At 44.6% G+C, this 2,184-nt stretch overlaps 1 protein-coding gene across 1 annotated transcript; it reads right to left on the bottom strand.

The window, feature by feature from the left end:
- Window positions 1-270: 270 nt before the first annotated feature.
- On the bottom strand, window positions 271-1,538 carry LOC141655054 (uncharacterized). The gene is made up of 2 exons (XM_074462153.1): window positions 1,062-1,538; window positions 271-918 (listed from the first exon to the last, which is right to left on the bottom strand). Exons 1-2 carry the CDS (start codon window positions 1,536-1,538, stop codon window positions 271-273), a joined length of 1,125 nt encoding a protein of 374 aa, XP_074318254.1.
- Window positions 1,539-2,184: the final 646 nt, after the last annotated feature.

Here is a 2,184-nt window from a genome sequence, read left to right as displayed (position 1 = left end):
GGTGATAGAAAACCTCCATATAACTCTGCGTAGATAGAGTCGGTCCTCATCTCCCTCGAACACCATTCCCGCATAACTATATAATCTGTCTCTCGGCCTCATTTGGCGTGTGATATTACCCGGAATCCACAATGACCGTCATCTCCAACATCCACCCAACCATCGAAGTGGCCCCACAAAACCTCAAGTATACCCCACCGTTTGACCCATGTTGATATAAAGCCAATGGTAAAGTTCATTCCCAAAGGAGCACCGGAGTTCCGATTGAAATCACCATTTCTTTGTTGAACCTCTCGCATTTGTTGAACAGTGAGTACTTGGTGTCCCGAACTTCCTTCTCGCGTGCTCAAAACCCGACTTGTTTCTAGTGGTTGAACCTCTTGGACGACCTTTCGCATGCTCATTAATAGGGGGTGGCAAAATCTCTTGGTCCTCCGGTCTTTGGAAATCACGCAACAAGTCTATGGCCGCCCTTAGTTTAACCGGGTCATCGTGCCTCATATCATTCGCTAATTCATCCCATAAATCACCGTCATTTCTCGGCATTTGTTGAGGAATATCATACACCAATGTCTTCCAAAAGACATGAATATCCTCGAGATGGACCCTCCTACCTTTTCCGTGCAAAGATACCAAATTGCATGCACAAGGTAATCCATGAGTCGTTCGCATCACGTGTCGGCATCGATCATTCAATCCGATACCCAAACCAAGGCCTCTAGTAAGTTCTTTCTCCATTAACTCTATGGCCTTAGTAGACACGTTTCCTTGCAATAAGGAGAAAGTACGAGATGTTCTCCAAGGTTTACTCATTTCATCTTCGAGTTCTTTCTTAATCTTCGAGTGTTGACTTTCAAGCATGCCGTGGATACGGGACCACATGGAGTCAAGTGTGAGATGCTTTGACTTCAACCAAGCCTTCAATAGAGAATGTGCTGACTCAACACGGGAAGTTGCCGTGTTACCAAAATGTAAGACCTCGTTTGTATAGCATAAAACGAACTTCCCTGCGTGTGGACCCCAAGTTGTCCGTACATAATCCACCATTTTTGGCCACTTACGTTGGAAACACTGCCACGCACGCTGAAACGATTCCTCAGAATCGAATTGATCACCTTAAACCAACCATCTTCATCATTTGAGATGACAAATTTCCTCATACTTTCAGTTTGGTATGTTGTCAAGGCTTTTGCATTGACGGCTTTGTTCACATGCCATCTACACAACAAATGCTCAGCCCGGGGAAATACTTGCTCAAGAGCGCTGATCAAACCCAATTCCCGGTCGGTGACAAATACAGCAGGGGACGCAACTCCGGTGGCATCTAAAATCGCAGCTAACTTTCTCAACAACCACTGGTAATTCACGTCAGACTCGGTAGGAATCATCGCACATGCAATTAAGAAGGACGATCCCGTGGGTGTCACACCAACCATCTCAATGAGTGGATTCTGGTAAATGTTGGTTTTATAAGTCGAATCCATGAGGACCACATAAGGATAAGCCCGGAACAACTTAATCGCTTCAGGATGAGCCATGAAAATGTGAGTCAACTCTTTTGACTCCTCGGAAGAAATCTCGTAGAAGTGGACGTATTTTCACGCCACCGCTAGAGCCAACATTTGCCGAGCGGTGTTTCTTTCACCCATTTCTTCTTTCTTAATTTTCCTTGTTTTATTATACAGTTGGGTGCTTGACGGTTGAGGTTTATCGGGGGATCTCAAATGAAGACCATTTTTAATATCCCTCGGTTGAACCCCGGCCAATGTTTGTTGCCTAACATATGCCTTCTCTTCCGCGTCCAATCCCGCAAAGTGTCGATCCCCATCCTTATAAACGGCTACGTTGTGGTTGTGTAGTCCACCACCCTCGGAGGTTACAATGTTCCACACCACCGTCTCTTTATCATTTTTAGATACGAAATTTTGAACGGCACGAATACGAAACTTGCATGAACACTTCTGCGACCTCCTTGGCTTTTCAAGATCGTCCGTTTCTTTTGGTTTACCATGTCTTTTACATCGAAAATAACTTGCCAACAACCCGTTCTTTTTCCTATTTTTAGCTCCATTATTAGCTTTAACCAAAGCAAACTCATTCTCGAATGCGATTTTCTGAGCCCAATTGAAAGCTTCGTCACGCGTTTCGAAATCTATAGTAGTCTCGAACAACGGGTTGTAATCA

The sequence above is a fragment of the Silene latifolia genome, chromosome 5 (assembly GCF_048544455.1).
Source record: "Silene latifolia isolate original U9 population chromosome 5, ASM4854445v1, whole genome shotgun sequence".
In the NCBI taxonomy this organism is placed as follows: Eukaryota; Viridiplantae; Streptophyta; class Magnoliopsida; order Caryophyllales; family Caryophyllaceae; genus Silene; species Silene latifolia.
Note: the sequence above shows the minus strand (reverse complement) of the source record. Positions and strands in the feature narration are given on the sequence as shown.

What these genes read in the sequence shown, in the direction of transcription:
- LOC141655054 (XM_074462153.1), bottom strand. Translation starts at nt 1,538, where the DNA reads ATGGCTCATCCTGAAGCGATTAAGTTGTTCCGGGCTTATCCTTATGTG. An exon ending in TGCGTGGCAGTGTTTCCAAC is followed by an intron (nt 919 to 1,061) that starts GTAAGTGGCCAA and finishes TCTCTATTGAAG; the next exon opens with GCTTGGTTGAAGTCAAAGCA.